The following is a 20,624-nucleotide window of genomic DNA, read 5'->3' on the forward strand; positions in this document are numbered from 1 at the left end:
CCATAGAAGAGCTAGTCTTTCTTTTACTCTTGGTACACTTCTCTGTGGATGTACCTTATGTAGCATGTTCATCTTAAAATCCGTATTGCCTTGCTTTTCCTGTAGGATTACTCCTGTAATTGCAACTCACATCCTGTCACATCCTGCTTCTCCAGACAGTCCCGAATCCACTCACGACAGAGTCAACCCAGGTGCCAGCTCCATCAAGAACCACCTCCATCTGAGGAAAATATAGCAACTGGCTCCAAATAAAGATGAAGATATTCCCAGGACTCAATCCACTACTTGCAATCCACTGTTATGTTTGATTTAAAGATGTATCACATAAAATATTCCCGTTCTTGCCTTCGGTTTTGTACAGAAGTGCATAGGATAGATTAACATGGACTTTGTTGCCCTGCTGGATGCTAGTGTAGTACTTAAACCCTGAAATCCTTGGTAACATATGTACCTAAACTAGGTATGTATGCATACACTGTACTTGAAATACTGTACGTTTATATATAAATGCCAAGATTACTAGAAGCTACTTTACTGCCATAAGGACCCACCACATCACTTGGCAATACACTGTTTGGTCTTAAACTTGATGGATAAGTTTATGTCCATCTTTTACGCCAAACTCTTAATCATTCCTTTTTTTGCACAATTTGGGTAATTAGTCCTTATATCATCACATACCTTTTTGAAGGCATCTGCAATATTACAAAGTCATGACAGCCGGTCATGGTGACCCAACTGTAGCACTGTCTGGCTGCAAAAGTCAATTTGTGCTTTATGTTTAGTGTTCGAAAATAAAACTATAGGACGACACTTTTGAGTGATCAAAATAATATACCAAATTGATTTATTAGCAAAATAAACTAAAAAGGCAATCTAAATGGCAGAATAGTTGACTACAAATTGTCTGTAGTGCTTGGAACAAAAAGGAATTTTGTTGTCAAACAAGTTAAAAGTACACCTGTGCTAACAACGCACGCAAGTCATATGGGTAGTGAAACCTCGTAATGACATTATTTGCTGGATTTTATAGTTTATGCAGTCACTGGGAGGAGAAGATTACCCTAGAGGATAGAATACTTGCATAGTGTTCTGCCTTGTTGATAGAAATATTCTATAAATAGGAATATTAATTTAGTTTGAAAAAAAAAATGCATTTTGTATATAATGTGTGTGTGTATATATACATCTTCATTCTCCGTCATTGCAGCACATCCATTGACATTCTGAAATGCACTGTTTATTTTTTCTTTTTCTATCTTTGATACTTCTTTTTACTTGTTTATACATGTTTTTTTCTGTAGTTTTGGTATTTGTTTATGGATAATGAGGTTAGGTAAAAAATGCCTCCTTTTTTCCAAAAACTGCATTCCTTTTGCCCATTGGCTGTGTCTGGTATTGCAACTCTGTCGCCAATAACTGAATTGTGGTAAAGTTGAGGTACCAGACACAGCAGCGTATGGACAAGAGACACCTGGATTCTGGAGAAACAAGACATTTTTTTCCCCATCTCTTTGAAAGTATAAACCTTTTAAGGTTATTGTGCCTGTAAATAATCATGGGCAAAATGGGCACACACTTTAGTACCTAACAAATATCCATGATTGGTTAGACCTCTCCTTAGGGTACCGTCACACTTTAGCGACGCAGCAGCGATCCCACCAGCGATCTGACCTGGTCAGGATCGCTGCTGCGTCGCTACATGGTCGCTGGTGAGCTGTCAAACAAGCAGATCTCACCAGCGACCAGTGACCAGCCCCCAGCACAGCAGCGACGTGCAAGCGACGCTGCGCTTGCACTGAGCCGGCATCTGGAAGCTGCGGACACTGGTAACTAAGGTAAACATCGGGTATGGTTACCCGATGTGTACCTTAGTTACCAGCGCACACCGCTTAGCTTAGCGTGTGCAGGGAGCAGGAGCCGGCACTGGCAGCGTGAGAGCTGCGGAGGCTGGTAACGAAGGTAAATATCGGGCAACCACCTTGGTTACCCGATGTTTACCTTGGTTACAGCTTACCGCAGGCTGTCAGATGCCGGCTCCTGCTCCCTGCACATTCAGGATTGTTGCTCTCTCGCTGTCACACACAGCGATGTGTGCTTATCAGCGGGAGAGCAACAATAAAAAAACGAACCAGGGCTGTGTGTAACGAGCAGCGATCTCACAGCAGGGGCCAGATTGCTGCTCAGTGTCACACACAGCGAGATCGCTAATGAGGTCACTGCTGCGTCACAAAAAACGTGACTCCGCAGCGATCTCAGTAGCGATCTCGCTGTGTGTGAAGTACCCCTTAGACCACTTACAGATTACAAGAAGGACACCAGCTTGATAACTAGACATACTGTACACAGTCCACTTACTCACTTGGTTATTAGCCGGGTAAACAAAGATGTGAGCAATTAGATAAGTTTGTTGCTCACATCCACACGCATATTGACGAACAGTCAGCAAACCAGAGGGAAATTCACATTCTGGTTTTGGGCAGTAAATGGGACTCTAAGAATTGAGGGGTGCATTTAAAGTGGGTGCAGTTTATTGGCCCAATCAATATTAAGCTAGGAGCTCTCTACGATGGTTTGGGAGCTATGAGGTACGGTACTTTGTGGGTCGTCACCACTTTGTAAAATATTGTACTTTACTTTGCGATACTTTTGTATATGATATTTGCATAGGCATATTGTATTTTTCAACTTGATATTTCAAAAATTGTACGCTCCATTAAGCGTCTTCCTTCCAATATGTTTTCTAACATCTTAAGCTCATGCATACCCTTTAACATTTCTCAATACCAGTAAAATCTTGTTAAACCGATCTGTTTTAAAAACAGATTGCAGAGGTATGGAGAATGACCTTTAGCACATTGTTTCTTGGTCCCCTACCACCACTCTGTACATTCCTCCTTGTTAAATTTGCAGAACTGCCACTTTAACTCTTCCCTTGAGAAATGTTAGCTTTTACACTTCTTTCCTTTTGATAGTAAAAGATTACACTGCCATTCTACATTCTGCTTACAAGCATGGTCTATGGTAGTTACTGCCGCATACACTAACATGTAATATTCCCCTGTAGGTACGTCCACCAACATCAGCTCCGACTGCCAATTTGTATCCCCTTCCCTTGGTATCTTGGTGCCACATTACACCCCTCATAAGAAGCAGGAAATTGTTCACACTACGACTCCTTGGGCTTCTATGACCTTTCTTGGAAGTGATCACTACACTTGCACCCTCTAAATCAGGGGTCTCAAACACGCGGGCCGTATGCGGCCCATCGGGCATCTTCTTGCTGCTCGTGGACCCTGTGACGATAGCGGTCCGTGCCGAGGTCCACAGTAGTTGCGCTCTATTTCAGGCCAGCACCTGACATAGCGATAAGACGGCAAGTGCTAGACCCTGATTGACCAACAGCTGCTATTGGTTTGGGGCTGCAGAGAGCTCAGCGTGGTGTCTGCAGTTCATTCAAATGAAATAAAGTTCTGACTACTGCGGCCCCCTACACTGACCGCGATCACCATGGGGTCCGCAGGCCTGCGGGCTGCCAGAGGGAGCAGGGAAGAGGACACCAAGGGACCGGAGACAGGTGAGAAGCTTCTTTTTTTTTTTTATTTGCATATGAAGAACGGCATATTAGGGAAAACTGGATGTGGGCACACTACTACAAGGTGACAAGGATGGGCACATTACTACAAGAAGGGAACAAGGATGGGGCACATTACTGCAGGCTGGGGACATTACTACTAGAAGGGAACAAGGATGGGACACATTACTGCAGGCTGGGGACATTACTACTAGAAGGGGGACCAGGATGGGCACTTTACTACAGGATGGGGACATTACTACTAGATGGGGGCAAGGATGGGCACATTACTACAGGATGGAGACAAGGATGGGCACATTACTACAGAATGGGGACCAGGATGGGCACACTACTACAAGAAGGAAACCAGAATGGGCACATTACTACAAAACGGGGACAAGGGTGGGCACATTACTACAAAAAGGGGACAAGGTTGGGCATATTACTACAGGATGGGTACCAGGATGGGCACAATACTATAGGATATGGACAAGGAAGGGTACATTACTAAAAGAAGGGGACAAGGATGGGCACATTACTATAGGATGAGCATATTACTACTAGAAGGGGACAAGGATGGGGCACATTCCTACAAGAGGAGGACAAGGATGGGCATAATACTACAAAAATGGACCAGGGTGGGGACATTACTACAGGATGGGAACAAAGATGGTCATATTACTACAGGATGGGGACCAGGATGGCAATATTACTACAGGTTAAGGACCTGGCTTTACTACAAGATGAGGACCCCATGGGAAAATTGCCGCAAGATTTTGGCCAAAATTACTAATGTAATGTAAAAGAAATTCTAAATAAAGCATGGAATTTTTTTTTTTTACTATTTAAACATGCTTTTTGATATATCAACTAAAATAAACAAAAAAAACTGCACGTTATCACCTCATTCGTAATGATTCAAGTGATAAAACTGTACCATAACCCATACAATAAATGCCAATTAAAAAAAAAAAAAAAAAAAACGAAAAATTCAAAAAAGTGATCCAAAGGTGTATAGAAAAAATGTATATGGTATGTCTAAAAATTTCACTTTGTCCTGCAAAGAATGCACCCCCCCCCCCCATTTTTTTTTTCTCTGTCTGGCTCATATACCTAGCCAAGTTTGAGACCCCTGCTCTAGATCCTGTAATTCTGATGAGCCCAGCTGCCACCGGCTTTTTGTATAGTTTTGGGGTGGGTTGGGTTGGGTTAGAAGAAATACTGGTCTGCCCTAGATGAACAGTACCACTATGCTCATTCCTGCCTGTATGTCACACTTCTCCATACTGCCACTAACCCTACAGTATATCATCTGGGCTGTTTTTATATTCTTGACTCTCCAGCTGTTATATTTCACACTCACTTTTGTGACAAGGTTTCACTCGCCAATGGTTCACTTTCTAATGTTATTTAAATCCCTTTATCAAGCTCTACCCATTAGAGCCCAGTACTAGGCATTGCGCACTCGGTTTTACTTGTTCTGTTCCTTTTAAGAATTTTCTCCATGTAACTATAACTAATCTGTAGCGCTAAGACTAGGGATGAGCCACATGTTCACTACAGCCTTTTATATAGCAGTTTTGGGTTCAATGTCCCCCTTTTTCTTAAGTCTTAGGCTATGTGCGCACGTTGCGTACAGTCACTGCAGAAATTTCTGCAGCGATCTGAAGAGCACATGTGCGCTTTAAATCGCTGCAGAAATGTCCGTAGTGAAGCCGATTCCATGCACTCTGCCTGCAGCTCCTCCCATAGACAGAGCAGGAGCTGCCGGCAAAGCGCAGGAAAGAAGTGACATGTCACTTCTTTTTACGCAGCGCTTCGGCAGTAGCCGAAGCGCTGCGCTCTAAAACGCCACGTGCGCACGGCCCCTGCACAATCTCCATAGACTGTGCAGGGGACGCAGGACGCATGCAGTTACGCTGCGCTACAAAGCGCAGCGTAACTGCATGTATTTACGCAACGTGCGCACATAGCCTGACTATGATAGTAATCACATTTTAGTACAAAACGGTAATTTTGGGTAGTAGGGTGACCTTTTATGTATGAGATTCACTTGAATAGAACTAAGCTGCAATACCAGGCACAATGCATGGACAATAATGCCATTTCTGGAGGAAGAAGGCAAACCTGTTTTTCTAATCTCATACAAACCCTTTAATGCAATGCCATTGCCTACTTTAATCTTAATTTACATAACATTAGACCTCACATATATGAGAAGGTTTGAAGGAAAACTGTCTGTTGCACATCGACTAGAGTCCGGCTTTTATTATTGGAACTGCTGTGGTGAATGAAAAGATGTGCTGTGATTTGGTTGCCGAGGTTTTGTTGTGTTTTTTTTTTTTTTTAGTTAATTGTAATAAATGTGCCGATAGTAGCATTTCTTTGTAAATGTGTAAATTGTACAGCATTACGAGCGATGAGGGCGCTTTAATAAGCAAAACAGCAATAAGCAAAATATTCCTGTTGGATCGGGAATATATACATGTTCCCAGTACGATAATAAAGAAAATATTTTTACTTTTTCTAACCTAAGACTGAAAAAAAGTGTCACTTATAATCCCTGCAACCTAGTGTTTAGTAATCCATTAGCATGTAAATAGTCTCACACTGCAATGCTGGGTTGCATCTTTGCAATATTATTTTCTGGAGATCACCAGTAAGTACTTTCATGCAATATAAGGGGGTTATTGCATAGCAGCTATGGGGGAAAAATATGCCAGCTGGCGGAGAACTGTGAGGAGGAATGCAAATTTTGCCGTAAATTCCCTAGGTATTTTGCTGCACTTCCTGTATAGATGAATTATGAGGCTTCAATTTACTTAGACAGTACAAGTCCCCAGTCTAAAGAACGGCAGTTTGTCGTAAAACTCTGCAGTTCATAACTTCTTAGCGCTATGTGCACACAGATATTTGGCCATTCAAAAAGCTGAAACCACTTTGGGAAATGCTCATATTATATCTGTTAGCAGGTTTTGTTCTATGTAAGCTGAAACCAGCATGCTGCAAGGGATTAACAGACAGTTCAGGGAAGCCTGTCTTGCCCCAGTCCAATCTTTTATTTGTTATATTTGTTTAACCAGGACACATCATTACAGGACTAGAAACTCACCTGCAGAGAAGTCAGACACGCCCCCTGCTATGATTGACATTTCACTGTCAATGCACAATGTCTATTAAGAGCCTGTGTAGGCGGGGCAAGCTCCCTGGGCTCAGGTACATGACTTAAGCTAAAAATTCAGATTGTGTCCGAATGACTACAACCAGTAATCTAAGTGATACATTTCTGGATTCAGAATCTCATTCCCTACATCATACTGCTCTCAGATGAGGTAGCAAAAACCTGCTGACAGATTACCTTTAATGTGCTTTGGACAGGCATTTTCCTTCTCCTTTTTTTTTTCATTATGAAAACTTGTATCAATTTCAATGTGCAATCCATTTGTTCTTTATATGAGCAGTTTTCTAAGTGTTTTTGAGGGTTTTGCAGCAGATCCGCTCAAAGCTGTGTGTGAACATGGCTGTACACATAAAATCTTGCTATCTAAAGTGTAACATAAGGCTAGGACTATACCTAGACTTTTCATCTCACGACAAAAAATTACTGTTGTATCGATGTCCCCAGTATGCGTTAAGTAGCTTACACTTTTCAAAAGTGCTGCACTCAAATGAGTCACAAGTTTGTGGGGGGTTTTCTCCGTTACATACTGGGATGGCTGAGGGATTTAGAATATAGTAGCTACTTTTTTATTTTTCTTCCATAGAATGTACAAAAATGTGAATAGTATTTTACGTTGGGTTGGTTCTAACAGCAATTGTACTTCCTCCTTCCAAAAAATATGCAAACACCGACTTCACTTCAATTGTTTGTAAATCTAGCCTGTATTCACCTATTAGTATTCCTCAATTGTCCATTTGGATTTTTGCCGGACATTTGATCTCATAGGTGGGCAACCCCTATTGGCTTCAGTGCCGAATTTAGAGTTCAATTCCTGTGCCTGGAGCCACCATCAGATGGAAATTTATATCCCTGCTGTTGTACATTAGCCTCCATAATAAAAGGGTATATATTAAGCTCCTAGCCTCCTTTCGGTAGTGGCTGCAAGTAGCCAAAGGTTTATCCGTACAGGACATTTAGTCCTCCAAACAAGGCCACCTTCACACTTCCATGAAACATGGACTGTGCTCAGATTTTAACACCTAGTCCTAGCCCAACAAATGGGTTTCCCAACCTGAACCAACTGTTTCATAGGCATACATGAAGCAGTAGGCTCTGGACGGGAGACCCAACCGTTGGGAAGAGTTTTTGAACCAAGCGCAGTCTGTATCTCAAGGATGTGTGAATCCGGCCTAAAGGAGAACCTACTGTAATAACCGTATTGAGAATTTTAGACCTAATTAAATAATGAATTTTAATAATTATGGCAATTTAAAGATAAGATTAAGTGCAGGTCTAGTTCTTTATGTATGCACCCCAAAAATCCAAAATTGCATAGGTCCTGGCCAGATATGAGTGACTTGCAAATGACTCATTGTGGGGAATGTAAATAATATATATTGACTTTATACCAGCGTTTTTGTCCATTCATAGATAGAAGTACGCAGAACACACACTTGTATCAAAGTACATCTTGTATTGTAGACCCATATAGAATGATATATTCTACACTATGTATATCTCGATTGTTGATCCTGCCACATCATACTTAGAATAGAATTATATATATATACTACATGGTTCACTTCACATAGCACATATTTTGTTTAGAAAAAGTATCTTTTTAAAACCTAGCAAACCAAATCTACCATTCTTGGCTTTTGTTAATGTTTGCAAATAGTCTGTAATGATTCTAGCATGCAGGAATGCCATGTAGCACATGACTGCAACCAGTGGAGTGGATAGTTTTGCATTTCATCATGCAGAGGAATAGGCAGGCATACTATGAGGTTTTTCTCTAGCATCATATTAAAATTTTTATAGGCCTTGTTCACACAACTATATTTGTATCCAGGACTTTTCAAATGGAAATCAGTCGTCAGACCCTCACCGATCTAAATAGGCCCTTAATATCATAAGCCTTGAAGCCCTCACTGTATGAGTCAAGCCCTTTGATACATAGGTATTTCAATATCTATAATTTCAAAATAGTAGTATGAATGAGGCCATGAGAATTTTATTTTTTTTTGGCTTTTTCTTTCTATTTGCATATTTGGAAATATAGATTGTGAAAATTCACCAACACTGTTTTAGCCTGCAGACATTGAGAGGTCATAGATGGCTCTGCAGACCAGTGGCTAGTTGTCACATTTGTGTAGCTTCACTTGCACTTCTTGTGTGACTTTAAATGTTTCCATCATTTTTGTATACAATTTTATAAACCATTTGTTTTTGTTTGGTTTTTTTTTACTTGTTTTTTTTTTTTTTTTTTTAAACCCACCATGTATATAATATTTATTTATTTTATTTCATTTTTTTTAAGCACATAATTTTTAATTAGACTTTAACTAGAAAATACATAAAGTGAAATGTTTGGGATAGTGAAGTGACTTAAATAGTGAGTATTTGGGAATATATCCTCATACCTACTATTTATACGTGAAATCGGACACGTGAAATCGGACACTAAGAGATCGGACCATTTAGGATGTAAATATTTGTACGGCTTTCTTAGAAAATTTGTCATCGATTTTCAACATTTTTAAAAAATTGTCGTGTTTTTAAATTTTTCTTTTCACTCTACTTTATACCAATGACTTTTCAAACTTTTTAATGTAAGATTTCTCAAGTGTTTTTGTAAATATGTTTCTAATTCTGTGTTGTAATTAGTCCGATTAGATCAGTCTTTTGACCTTTTTAAATTGGAAGATTTCAAAGTATCTGTCCACTCATATTTGTTATAAACAAGAGGAAATTTCGTACAAATTGTTTGCCTGCTTAGACATACAATATGATAAAATGAAGCCAGTAATGAAAGTTATGTCCGCCCCATGCACCACTGTTGGGTTACACACGTTTTGTTTTCTTGTTTTTTATGTTTTCTAGAATTGTCTCATGATGTAAAAAAACAAACTTTTTAAATTTGCTATATTTCATGCCTTTTCATTGCAATTGTGTCTTTGTAACTGTGTCGACTAACTGTCACATGTCCATAAATTAAACTATTGAAATCTAGTTTGTGTATTTTGTTTTTTATTTTTTGCATTTGGCTCGTCCATAAGATACTTGGGATGAAAAGTTAAACAGGCTGGTCTGCTCTTGTCTTATATTTTGCAAACCGCAGAGTTATGTTTTAATTAGAGTTGGGGAAAACTCTCAAAGTAACAAGTAACCTAAATGCCGCACTATTTTGTACTCGCACGAATAGTACGGCATAGAGTTACTCATTACTTTGCGAGTTTTTCCACATTGACTTGCATTGCACACACTATTCGGAACAAATACGCCAGTATTAGACAGTACTCGTTATGAGTATAGCGAGTACAAATAGTTAGGTACTCGCTCAACTCTAGTTTTAATGCATTACATTTGCCTAGTCCATTTTGAAGATTGTTAAAGTTGGAATACAACAATCGCTTGACTTCCAATTTGTGGACACATTTTAAAAAATATGCATGTACTGAGGTATGTTACAATACAGTGCGCCTTCCATTTTACACATGCTTGTTTTGGGTCCTTCCCATTCAATCGTGAAAGCTTCTTATAAGGTCACTGAGCAATTTTTGGGTAGAGGTAAACTCTAAGGGTATGGTTCCACTTTCGTATGACTCGTGTGTGTGTGTGTGTGTGTGTGTGTGTGTGTGTGTGTGTGTGTGTGTCGCATCAGAATCACCCGCCACAGGAGCGGGTTGGGTGCATGTATTTCTATGCAGCTGAGGCTCTCCTGTCCAGAGAGCATCAGGCCGTGGTGGATGATACCGATGCGAGACTCACACGAGTCATACGCAAGTGGAACTCCGGCCTAAACCATATTATTGGATCATGGTCTTGGTGTCTGTGGACATTATTACACCACTTTGACTGATATAGGGTTCCTCCTTTATCGGCGCAATGCTAAGGCTTCTAAAAACAGCATTTTCTCTACTGCCAAACTGGTAATCATCTAAATGATTGACTTGTTATATCATGTTAGATTTCACCTACATTGCCAATAGCAAATGTGCCACCGAATTGCTTTCCCTTCTTTTATTTTAAATGGGTTAATAGAGATGAGCTATCCCGTGGATAGTCAGGTTCGGCCAGACTTGGAAAAAAAGTTTGGTTCAGGAACAGTCCTTGACCCGGTTCAACGAATTGCATACAAGTCAATGGTGACCCTAACTTCTGTGCTGAATGGCTGTAAAATGGTCGTAGTAAGGGCTAGGCGGGCTGCAAAAGGAAGCAAAATGGGGGCAAGACCATTACCTTGCAAACAAATGTGGATCAGGAAAGGGCTTAAAGGGGTTCTGCCAGCATATCAATCATGATTATACAGCAAGTAAATTAATAAACTAACAGTTGTAACAGTAACCCCAACAGAGACTGATTTCAGAATTTCTCCACAGACCAACAATTTAAGAAAAAAAAAAAAAAAAACCCTTACAGAGCCTGTTTACACAGTTGAACCACACAGCCAAGATTGGCAGAGTTCCCCCACAAAGCAACAAGTTTTTTTTTTTGTTTGTTTTTTATTAAAAAAAAAAAAAAACCCTATATGGCCTGTATTCCCAGTTCACCCACACAGCCAAGATTGCCAGAGTTTAACCCCGAAACATAAATTTTAAATATAGGCCCCAACAGTGCTTTTTTTTCTAGAGTTCATAGACAAAGCATGAGTAAAGGAGCATGGTCTAAGAGGCTTTAGTCAGTGCAACACATTACACCTAATGTATTGCAATGCTTGTGCATACCAACAATCAGTAATAAAAGGGGTGTAATTTCCAAAAGTGGGTCCCTTGAGGGGGGATTCTGATCTTCTGGCACGAAGGGGCTCTGTATATGGAGTCTGCAAACTATTCTATGAAAACTATGCACCAATAGTCAACTAGAGCTCATTCCCTCCTTAGTCTCCCATGTAGGTATCCGTACTGAATAATCACATATGGGGTATTGCCACTCAGCAGACATTGTGTGACATTTTGGTGACAGTTTTACCAATTTCCCCATGTGAAAATGTAAAATCAGAGGCTAAAACAAAATTTTTGTGGTAAAAATGTAATTATTTTTTCTTCACTGGCCAATGATATAAAATTCTGTGACACACCTGTGCTGTTAATATGATCCCTGCATCCCTAGATTAATTCAGTGAGGGTCCACTTTTGTGTGATAAAAGTCCCTGGTTTAAGTTGAAAATTGCAAAATTTTCAAAATTTTGGCGAAATTTAAGATATTTTCACATAGAAATGCAAAAAATATAATCCTAAATTTACAGCTATCATAAAGTACAATATGTCATGAAAAAAAACCAAACATCTCTGCATCACTGGGATCCATTGAAGTGTTCCAGAGTTATTACTTTATAAAGTGACACTGGTCAAAATTGAAAAATCTGGCCGGGTCAGGAAGGTGAAAACAGGCTGGGGCTGAAGGGGTTAATGCATTTGCAGTAGCAGGCAAATCTTTCATGACCTTCATTAACAATCTACCAACTCACAGAATAGCTGGACCAATTCTTTTGACGGAAAAAAAAAATCAAGCTTAAGGAAAGTGAAGGTTGCTTTATATAGTAACCACAGTAACACAGCGTTGCCATTCACTTGCTGTCACCAAACTTCAAGACGTGCAAAGCCCACAATACAGTGTCCTCAGGGGGCCCGGAACATCCCAGCTTAAGCAAGTTTCAATAGCTGCTAGACTATGGTCAACCCTTAAAGAGAACCTGTCCAAATGAACATGGTGTTTTATCTGAAGTCAGCATGTTATATGACCGGATGAAGCGAATAGATCTATAGATTTATTATAAGTTTGTATGCTTTACTGTCATGTAATGACCACCGAGGTTCTGCCAGGAATTAGGGAACCCCTAGTGAGCGTTGCAACAAACAGGGTACACCAGAAACACAATACAACAATGGGTCCTGGTGCCAGGGAGTGGAGTCACCTCCTATTCTCATGGGTTCTTTCACCCCGTCACTGATCACATGCCTCGATGGCCCTGAATTCACCCTGGCTAGTGAGAAGGTCCGTGAGAGAATTATTCTCGCACTGCATTAATCCGACACAAAGATAGGAAAACGGGGAAATAAACACAAATAAGAAAACACCCCAAGCAACTCCAATGCAGGGAACACCACAGCTGTAATAGTCACAAATCTTCAGCTTCTTACAGACTGGTTCCTGCCAAAGTGGACAACTAAGATATGAGAATTTATAACCAACATCAGATGTTAAGAAACGTGCATATTTATAGTGAAGGGGAGTGGTAACAAAAGAGCTGCACCTGAGATTAAGCCTGCAAAGGCTAGCCAGTTGGGAAAGAGTCCTTAACTCCTACAGCAGCAAAAGAAAGCAATTACATTTAAGTATAAGCTGCAGACCTGAGCACAATAAGGACCTGTGACGTTCTGGTCCCAGACTCGCCAGAGGGCTCCCCAGAGTGGGGCATACCAATGACATCCACTGGGCATGATTAATAGAATGCCTGATACAGATGTAGATATCAATGACTAAGTAGGACCATCCACTGGACTCCTAAATTAAAATACAAGTTATCCTGAATATTTTGCCACAAACCTTTACGTTATTGTGTAGTTTTAATTTTAACTTTCAGAGATTTCATTTTGTTGATCACCTGCGTGATCAGACCAATACTGAACCCCAATCCATCTGATATTGATGGTTTATCAATAGTTTAGTCTCAGAAACGCTTTTAAATTTCATATAAGGCCGGTTTCAGACGTCCATGTTTCAGGTACGTGTGACATCCGTTTTTATCACGGATGCCACACGTACCCATGTTATTATTTGCTGTTACTCACACGTCCATGTTTTCACGCGGACTGTGTGACCTCTCATGACCCCACACACAGACATGTCCGTTTTTTCTCCGGCAGCATGGGTGTCACACGGATCGCACACTGATGTGATCCGTGTGACATCCATGTGACATCAGTGTGATACTGGAGAAAACGGGTCTTTTTAATAAGATTTTCTATGTTTATCTCTCTCCAGCGGTGGTGTTTCCGGCTCTGCTGCTTCCCGCTCCTGACCTCCGCTCACTATATTCACTGAACATTCAGTGCCCTGTGGAGCTGGAAGCCGGAGCATCGCAGGGACTTCAGTGCTGGGGACCGCATCACTGGGTGAGTATACAGCTGTGTGTGTGTGTGTGTGTGTGTGTGTGTGTGTGTGTGTGTGTGTGTGGTGAACCTGGAAGCCGGAGCATCGCGGGGACAGCATCTGGGACTAATCACAGTTCCCAATGAACACTGATGACCCTGTGAAGCTGTAGTGCGGGTGTCGCAGGGGGTCATTAGGATGTCATCAGAGTTCATTGTGAACTCCAATGACCACCTGGATGTCACTGTGCTTTCAGAATACTCACCTGTCCCTGTGGTGCTGTCCCCAGCTTCCAGGTCCTGAGTGCAGTGAATAATCAATGAATATAATGAGCGGGGGTCAGGAGCAGGAGGCAGCAGGTAAATATGGAAAATCTTTTTATTTCACAGACCCATGTTTTCTCCGGTACCTGTCACACGTATGCAAACACGGATGTCACATGTATGACACGTATAACACTCGTGTGACCATAACCATGAGTGTGACTGGTACCTGATTAAACACGGACGTCTGAAACCGGCCTAACATGGAGCTGCACAACTTCTGTGCAGAGTACACCCCAGTAGCACAGATTAGCAACAGCACCAAGGGGCAAACAGAGCAGCAATAATCTAAAAAATATATTGTTATGCTACAACACTACTAATTACTTGAATGCTGTCTTTAAATACAAGGTTCATCTATAAACTATGGCATGACATAGTTAGAAAATTTCATCAACTGTTGCCTTTGTCACTGTTCTTTTTAGTCTTCTCACTTTAAGATCTTCAGATCCGTTGACAGAACATCCTATTAGCGCATGCAGTTTCATTGCAGTAATCTAGTGATCAGTACGGCATCTTCTTATATGACATTTATCAAAACATTCTACCTGCCCTTTGAAAAACAAATTTATTGAAACGAGTTTGAGATTTTTCATGCCTCTAACTCATTATTTTCCCTCCGTGATACCATTGATGGATCTTTTGAGTTTTATGTTACTAATTAGGGATGAGCGGATGTATCCGACAGTATTCGATATCCGACGGCTAATAGGGTATCCGAGACATCTGATAGCCGATGGCTAATTTGACATCCGCTCCGAAACTTCCATTTTCATTCCTCACTTCCTAGCGCCTTTTTCCAGCCAATGAACACATCTGACATTGCTTGCCCTCACAGTAACGCCGCAGCCATCTTTGTTGTGGTGCTACTGTGATTGGCTTTGCCGCACAGCGTCATAGGGGCTATATACGAAAACGGCCATTTTGTGAACACACAATCATTGGGGCCGGGAGCTGGCGGTGTAGATTGTACACTGTACTGTGTGCGGCTATAGGGCTCTCTCTGTCAGTCTCTCCCTCCCCCCCCCCCTCTCATACTCACCGATCAGCGATCACTGGCGCGGCACTGCACAGTTGTCACACTGCCACGGCTTCTCTTGCTTCTGAAAATGCCGGCCGCTCATTATTCAATCTCGTATTCCCTGCTTCCCCAGCCCACCAGCACCTATGATTGCTTGCATTTAGACGAGCCCCCACACTGAGTGACAGCTGTCTCACTGCAACCAATCACAGCCGCCGGTGGGCGGGTCTATGTAGTGCAGTGAAATAAGTAAGTAAATAATTTTAAAAAAAAAACGGCGTGCGGTGTCCCCTAATTGTAATACCAGCCAAGATAAAGCCACACGGCTGAAGGCTGGTATTCTCAGGATGGGGAGCCCCACGTTATGGGGAGCCCCCCATCCTAAAAATATCAGCCAGCAGCCTCCCGTAATTGCCGTATCCATTAGATGCGACAGTCCCGGGACTCTACCCGGCTCATCCCAAATTGCCCTGGTGCGGTGGCAATTGGGGTAATAAGGAGTTAATGACAGCCCATAGCTGCCACTAAGTAGTAGATTAATCATGGCAGGCGTCTCCCCGAGATACCTTCCATGATTAACCTGTAAGTTAAAGAAAATAAACACACCGAAAAAATCCTTTATTTGGAATAAAAGACAAAAGACACACCCTCTTTCACCACTTTATTAATCCCAAAACATCCCTCCAGGTCTGACGTAATCCACGAGGTCCCACGACGCATCCAGCTCTGCTACATGAAGCTGACAGGAGCGGCTGTAGACCACGACCACTCTCTATCAGCTCCACAGCAACTGAAGTGAGTAGCGCTGTCAGCGGTGATGACACTCAGGTTACCCGCGGCCACCGCTCTCAGGAGGAGGACACAACGGCCGCGGGTAACCTGACTGCACTGGCACCACTGATCGCGTGGCTCACTTCAGTCACTCGGGATTTGCGGTCACCGGTGAGTCCTTCACCTGTGATCGCAAATCAGGCTGCGGCACAGACAGCCGCGTGATGACAATGAAGTCGGGTGAAGTTTATCCGAGTTCATTTTGATCGCGAGGCTCTGTGTGGCAGCCAGCCATGCTCTATGGGGATGTAGCAGAGCCGAGTGGTCCGCACTGTCAAAAATGCATTCAAAATGCATCTAAAAGGCAGCGTTTTGGATACTTTTTGAAACGCACATGCAGTTTAAAGTATGAGGAAGGGAATGTGAATGAGCAGAGCTGCAGTGTAAAGCATGGGAAAGAAAACGTGAATGAGCAAAGCTGCAGTGTAAAGTATGGGAAAGAAAATGTTTTCTTTCCCATGCTTTACACTGCAGCTCTGCTCATTCACATTTCCTTTTGTCATGCTTTACACTGCAGCTCTGCTCATTCACGGTTTCTTTCCCACGTGAATGAGCAGAGCTGCAGTGTAAAGCATGACAAAAGGAAATGTGAATGAGCAGAGCTGCAGTGTAAAGCATGGGAAAGAAAGGAGAGAGAGAATGATTCCAGCACAGCCGCTCTCGGCGCATGCGCATACCGTGTATTGTGAAGGAGGAGGGATGCAGGGGATCAACGCTGTAAAAAAGTGGAAACACCAGGGTGGTATGGGGGGAGGAGTTTTCTGTCGCATCTGTTTATGGCACCTTTGTGTGTGCCCTACCATCTTGGATGATCGGGAAGGGGCAGAAATGCAGTCAGGCACCTTCTACAGGCCGTGCCCATACTCTTTCAGCCTCTTCCTCAGTCACCACAGGTCACCGACAGGTCCAACATGAAATTATTCGAGTTTCCCATAGACTTACATTGGGCGTCGGATATCGGCGACCTATCCGGCGGATAGCCGTCGGATCGGCTAATACGGTATCTGCTCATCCCTATTACTAATAGATAAGACCATGACACAAAATAATATCCTATCTTTGCAGGATCATGAAATGAAGCACAAAGGATGTGGTTTACTCATATGTAATTCAAAGTGTGTGTTTCTGTGATGTTTTGTGCGCAGATTGAGACTGGAATTTTTAATTTTGAGAAGTCTGCAAAACTGGACTTTGCAATTATTAGTCATTGCTTCATTGTAAAAAGACTTTATTCATGTATATAGCACCATTAATTACATGGCACTTTACAGTGTGGGAGAAACTAGAATACCTAGAGGAATTCTAGAGGAAATGAGGAGAAGATACAAACTCCAACAATGCTAACCACTGAGCCACCATGCTGCTTACACTTGCAACATTGGCATATCTGGGGGGAGCACTTGGCATTTGCCTTGGGCCCAGCCGGCAAGTGGGAGCCATCGTCCGCGGATTTGAGGTATATCCCCAGCAGTTGCATTTTGCCACCCCCACATAGTAGGATTTGGCTGTTCTCTGAGCCAACTCACAAGCTGACAGCCAGCTCAGAGAGAGTGTAGAACCCAGACTTAAGCTGGTGTCACACATAACGACGACGACAACGACGTCGCTGCTACGTCACCATTTTCTGTGACGTTGCAGCGACGTCCCGTCGCTGTCGCTGTGTGTGACATCCAGCAACGACCTGGCCCCTGCTGTGAGGTCGCCGGTCGTTGCTGAATGTCCAGCTTCATTTTTTGGTCGTCACTCTCCCGCTGTGACACACACATCGCTGTGTGTGACAGCGAGAGAGCGACGAAATGAAGCGATCAGGAGCCGGCACTGGCAGCTGCGGTAAGCTGTAACCAGCGTAAACATCGGGTAATCAAGGGAAGACCTTTCCCTGGTTACCCGATGTTTACGCTGGTTACCAGCCTCCGCTCTTGCTGCCAGCGCCGGCTCCTGCACTGTGACATGTAGCTGCAGCACACATCGGGTTAATTAACCCGATGTGTGCTGCAGGAGAGCAAGGAGCCAGCGCTAAGCGCGGCTCCCTGCTCTCTGAACTGTGACATGTAGCTGCAGCACACATCGGGTTAATTAACCCGATGTGTGCTGCAGGAGAGCAAGGAGCCAGCGCTAAGCGCGGCTCCCTGCTCTCTGAACTGTGACATGTAGCTGCAGCACACATCGGGTTAATTAACCCGATGTGTGCTGCAGGAGAGCAAGGAGCCAGCGCTAAGCGCGGCTCCCTGCTCTCTGAACTGTGACATGTAGCTAGCTGCAGCACACATCGGGTTAATTAACCCGATGTGTGCTGCAGGAGAGCAAGGAGCCAGCGCTAAGCGCGGCTCCCTGCTCTCTGAACTGTGACATGTAGCTAGCTGCAGCACACATCGGGTTAATTAACCCGATGTGTGCTGCAGGAGAGCAAGGAGCCAGCGCTAAGCGCGGCTCCCTGCTCTCTGAACATGTAGCACAGCGACCTTATGATCGCTGCTTCTGCTGTGTTTGACAGCTAAGCAGCGATCATAACAGCGACTTACAAGGTCGCTGTTACGTCACCGAAAATGGTGACGTAACAGCGACGTCGTTGTCGCTGTCGTTTAGTGTGACACCAGCTTTACATCTATAAATTGTTCATCTTTTAGATGAAAGTACAATTGATGCCCTGACCACCAGCATTTCTGGTCAGGGTGGCATCAGCAAGGTAATCAGCTCATAAGAGCTGATCACGCTACTGATGTCACTCACTAGCATCACATAGGTGCAAAGATAAGATCGTTTGTTGGTTGTTTGTGAGCGCTCTAATGGAGCTAAAAATACCAAAAATTTATTCTAATAGTGGGGGTGGAATAATTAAGTAAACCATATGAGGAGCAAAGTGGGGGGATGGGTGCGTATACAACATGGAGAAAGGGGATGTAAGAGGAAACACTATGCAAAGTGAGGGGGTGGAATGGGTGCAGACACTGTATATAGAGGGAGGGGTGGAATGTTTAAGGAAATAGTATGAGAAGCAAGGAGGATGGATGGATGGGTGCGGACACAGTATGGGAATCAAGAGCTGAAGGGTGTGGATTCAGCATGGGGATAGGGGATGTAAGAGGAGACACTATTCAAAGTGAGTGGGGATAATGGGTGTGGAGACAGTATGGGGAGTGAGGGGGTGGAATGTATGAGGAAACAGTATGAAAGGGGGTAAAGAGTGCAGACACAGTATGGGGAGCAAGGAGGAATGGGTGGGAACATAGTATGGGGAGTGAGAGGAGTGTAGGAGGAAACAGTATAGGGAGCAGGGAGAATGCATGAGCTAACAGTATGGAAAGGGTAGATGTATGAGGAGACAGGAGATATGGGAAACTGGGGGGATGTATCAGAAAACAGTATGGTGATCAAACGAAAAGAATAAGGGCAGACACAGTATGGGGAAAGAGGGGGGAAATGTATGAGAAAACAGTTTGGAGAGCAAGGGGGAAATGGGTGCAGGAACAGTATGGGGAGGGAGGATGTAAGAAGAAACAGTATAGGGAGGGAGGATGTAAGAAGAAACAGTATGGAAAGTGACAGTGAATGTGTGAGTAAACAGTATGGGGAGCAAGAGGGGAATGGGTATGGACACAGTATATGGAGTGAGGGGAGAATGGGTGTAGACACAGTATGGGGAGCTAGGGGGTGTATGAGGAAAAAGTATGAGAAGCAGGGGTATGCGTGTGTTAACAGTAAGGGGATGTATGAGGATGCAGTATTAAAATTAAGGGGGAAATATGTGAGGAAACAGTATTATGAGGTAGGGTGAGGATTGTGTGAGGAGATAGTATGGGGAATGAGGAAGAGATGTATAAGAAAACAGGAGATGAGCAAGGGGGGAGGAATGGGTGCAAACACAGTATGGGAGCAGAAAGGAATGTGTGAGTAAACAGTATGAGGAGCAAGGGGGGGAATGGGTATGAAAACAGTAAGGGGAGGGAAGATAGAAGAGGAAACAGTATTGAAAGAGAAGGGGGAATTTACGAGGACACAGTATGGTAAGCAAAGGTGGAATAGGTATGGACACCATGGCTATGAGTAGTCAGGGGTGCGAAAATGTGTAAGGAAACAGTATGAGGAGTGATGGGGGAACTGGTACAGAAAAAGTATCGGAAGTGGGGGTGATGTGTGAGGAGATAATATGGAGAGTAAGCAGCGAAGTATGGTGAGCAGGCAAGGATATGTGTAAAGACATTATGAGGGAAGAAAAGTGTGAGGGAGCACATAATAGAGACTGACTAGTTTGGTGGGTGGTATACAGTGGGTGTAGCCTGGGGAACCATTGTAAGAGCATAGCAAGGAGAGAACAATATGCCAAGGAGGGGGGAGTGTGATGAAGAGGTACAGTAGAGACTGGACATAGTGTGAGAGGACTGTGTAAAGAGGGGGGCCCAGTATAGAAAGGAGAGGGCAGAGTAGAAGCCATGTACCATAAGAGGGAAAAATGTGTGGGTCATATTTTGTTCAGGGAAAACAGTTATGCAGGAGCAAAGCATAGGACAGATATTTTCATTATTTTTAAGGGCATGTCAGAATGTACTGCAGAAGACCGGAGAAGATAGACGTGTGGCAAGACTACCTGTGAATGTGAAAAGTCATCATGGCATCTGGACA

The 20,624-nt window shown here is 43.0% G+C and overlaps 1 protein-coding gene across 4 annotated transcripts in view; it reads left to right on the forward strand.

Annotated features, from left to right (window-relative positions):
- MTCL2 (microtubule crosslinking factor 2) overlaps positions 1-9,746 on the forward strand; it is a 128,300-nt gene extending 118,554 nt beyond the window's left edge. For 3 of the 4 annotated variants that reach the window (XM_075349880.1, XM_075349877.1, XM_075349878.1), the window contains exon 15: positions 106-9,746. In XM_075349880.1, coding sequence (XP_075205995.1) covers positions 106-252 — 147 coding nt within the window. In that variant the 3' untranslated portion in view covers positions 253-9,746. The remainder of the gene's footprint in view (positions 1-105) is intronic. The other variant, XM_075349879.1, reaches the window with a different exon arrangement.
- The last annotated feature ends 10,878 nt before the right edge of the window (positions 9,747-20,624 follow it).

The sequence above is a fragment of the Anomaloglossus baeobatrachus genome, chromosome 5, assembly GCF_048569485.1.
Source record: "Anomaloglossus baeobatrachus isolate aAnoBae1 chromosome 5, aAnoBae1.hap1, whole genome shotgun sequence".
Taxonomy (NCBI): Eukaryota; Metazoa; Chordata; class Amphibia; order Anura; family Aromobatidae; genus Anomaloglossus; species Anomaloglossus baeobatrachus.